This window comes from Hippopotamus amphibius, chromosome 3 (genome assembly GCF_030028045.1).
Source record: "Hippopotamus amphibius kiboko isolate mHipAmp2 chromosome 3, mHipAmp2.hap2, whole genome shotgun sequence".
Taxonomy (NCBI): domain Eukaryota; kingdom Metazoa; phylum Chordata; class Mammalia; order Artiodactyla; family Hippopotamidae; genus Hippopotamus; species Hippopotamus amphibius.
Window position 1 is genome coordinate 105,496,369 of NC_080188.1, and position 2,979 is coordinate 105,499,347.

At 35.4% G+C, this 2,979-nt stretch overlaps 1 protein-coding gene across 1 annotated transcript; it reads right to left on the bottom strand.

Moving 5' to 3' along the window:
• Positions 1–227: 227 nt before the first annotated feature.
• LOC130849309 (olfactory receptor 5G3-like) lies at positions 228–836 on the bottom strand. Its single transcript, XM_057728114.1, has one exon. The coding sequence runs from the start codon at positions 834–836 to the stop codon at positions 228–230; it is 609 nt and encodes a 202-aa protein (XP_057584097.1).
• Between the last annotated feature and the right edge of the window lie 2,143 nt (positions 837–2,979).

A 2,979-nucleotide genomic window follows, 5' to 3' on the forward strand; every position in this document is an offset into this window, starting at 1 on the left:
CAGTATTCTTTTTATCACACATAATTGAATCAACATATTTGGTATAGCACAGTTAGAATTCTATTTTATCTACCTTTAAAAATTTTTTTCCTTTAAAACTTCCTACTGAATGCATTTTTCACCTCCTTGTTCCTCAAACTGTAGATGAGGGGGTTCAACATGGGAGTTACCACAGTGTAAAAGAGAGAAATCACTTTATTGATATCTAGGGAGGAATTTGAGCTAGATCAGACATAAATGAAGAAAAGAGCCCCATATAGGATGGAGACAGCTGCCAGGTGAGAAGAACAAGTAAAGAAAGCTTTCCTCCTCCCATCAGCAGTCTGGATCCTCAGGATGGCCACCAGGATGCAAACATAGGAGACCGTGATGATCAGGCCACTGAGTACTCCTATTGCTTCAGCCAAGGTAAGGAGCATAAATTTAATCACTGAGGTATCTGCACATGCTAGAGAAAGCAGTGGTGAAATATCACAGAAAAAATGATTGATAATATTTGAACCACAGAAGGGTAAGCAAAATGCCAATGTAGTATGGATCATGGTACTTATAAAAGCCACAGCATAAGGACCCATAACCAGCTGCACACACACCCTCTGGGACATAACGAGTGTGTACAACAAGGGCTTGCAGATGGCCATATACCTATAGTAGACTATGGAAGCCAGGAGGAAATATTCAGTTGCCACAAAAAGACCAAGGAACCACATCTGTGCAGCACAACCCATGAAAGAGATGCCCTTTTGCTCTGCAAAGATATCACACAACATCTTGGGGATAATGGAACAAGAGGAACACATGTCTACAAAGCACAAGTGGCTAAGAAAAAAGTACATAAGTGTGTGGAGTCTGGGGTCACTCCATATGAGAGTGATCATCCCCAAGTTACCCCCCAGAGTGGCAAGATAGACAAAGAGAAGAGTGACAAAGAGGATGATCTGCTGATAGAGATGATCTGTGAGGCCCAAGAAAAGGAATTCAGTCACTGCTGTCTGATTCTGATCTTCCATTGGTCATTTGTAACCTATATAAGAAATAAAAAAATCCATTGTATTTAAAAAAAAAATTGATCAACACATATAAAATAGTCTTTTAAACTAATTACAGGGTTTTTTTTTTTTTTTAATCTGTATAGGAAGCTGTTATGGAAATAGTGTTAGACTGGTTGAGAGTATTTCTGGGTACTAGACCCTGTCACTTGTGCATGGATCCCGTGTAAACTTGGGCCATTCATACTTGATCTTTTTGGATTCAGCACCCTCTGTCATCAAGAGTCTAAGTATAATGTCTATAATTCCTCTGGGTTCTAACACTATTTGAAATGGGATTCAGTCTGTGTATTTCATCTCTATTGCATGATAGGATAAGAATACCCACCTAGGATTACAGTCACCAGTGATATTGTAAGACACAAATGAAAATTTAGATCCTGATAATAGACATTTGGGATGGGCTAAAACAGAACATTAATAAAACCCTTTCAGATCTTGTCCTGGTGGAATGAAGACAACATTCATATCTGTGTATATTAATCTATTCCCCTTATAAAAGGATTAGAGAGGGAAATGTATATAAATGCCAGAAGGCTTGTTTAGCATGAAGAAGATTATTTTGTAACACATGACAATTATATTTATGTTTATAGAGGACTGCCTTGAAAATAGAGATTGGATGTGTTTACTCTTTGACCATTCTGAAGATAGAAGTGGCACAAACTAGAACAGAGGATTTAAGATTGAGGTTAAATAGTGTCAAGAAAATTTCACCAACCATATAATTTGAATAATGGAATGTAATGCCTTGGGAAGGACTGAGATGCCCTTCCTTTGAGATTAATACTCTGTCAAATACTGCCTAGCAACTTTTTATGGAAGCCATGTAAAAAAAAATCTGTCATAAGCTCATCTGACTTCATCTCCAGGTGATTTCTACTTACAATTTTTATAAATGTAAGAATATACTGTTAATCAGAATAATAAAATTATTTCCCTAATTTTATTATATTTAGAAACCTATTTAAGTCATAAATTTTAACAGGTAATATCTATTTTATCAATAAAATGTGTAAAATGTCAAATGCTTAACATTTATATTTAGACATAATTTTTAGGTAAATATTATTTTTCTGACTTATTAATTGAGGAAAAGATAAGCTGTTTAAAAATTACAATAAGAAGCACAAGGTATATGAATATCCATCAGAAAAATTTCTTTCATATAATGTTTATAATCAACTCAATTCCCTCTATAAACAAAACAAAAAATACCACATTTTTAAGACATAATAATCAAGATGTGGAACTTGAAATGTCATAGTACAAAACTATAGTTAAAATAATGTTTATGTCTATTTTATTATCATAATTTGAGAAAATATCTATAGGATCCATTTTTCACAAGGCAACTGCTTATTATGCCAGTTATTATTTGTAGAAATTTACACCCTGTTGGGGAGACAGGACTTAGAAAGAAAAAGAAAACCTACATTTCAAAGTAGTAATTCCTTGGCCTAAGACAAAACATGCCATAGGATTTAAGAAGAAAAAAGGATCACTGGGAGCTGAAGTGGTTGGTGAAAATATTGCTTTAACTTCATGTCTGGAATAGTTCTGAAGTTATATTGGAACTTACAGACAATGGTTGTGGATATTTATGGACATTCCAGGTAAGGGTGTGTGCTGAGGGTAGCATGCTACACCTGCCAGTATTCTGCGCATGAACCTGAATAGGACATAGTCTCTCCTGAAAATAAGGGGAATGAGCTCTACGCCCTTTCCACTTCTAGCATCTACGGCCCTAGAATTCTTCCTGGACATCATGTTATCTGAATAAAGAACAAGTTCAGTTTTAAAATGTCAAACAATTAGTTGTTTAGTGTCCTGAAAAACTGAACTAAACAGCAAAGACCACTTTCTTTGGCGTACTTGGGGTGGTGAGTGTGTATTCCCAAAGCCAAATTCATCCGAAGTCTTTTCAGCA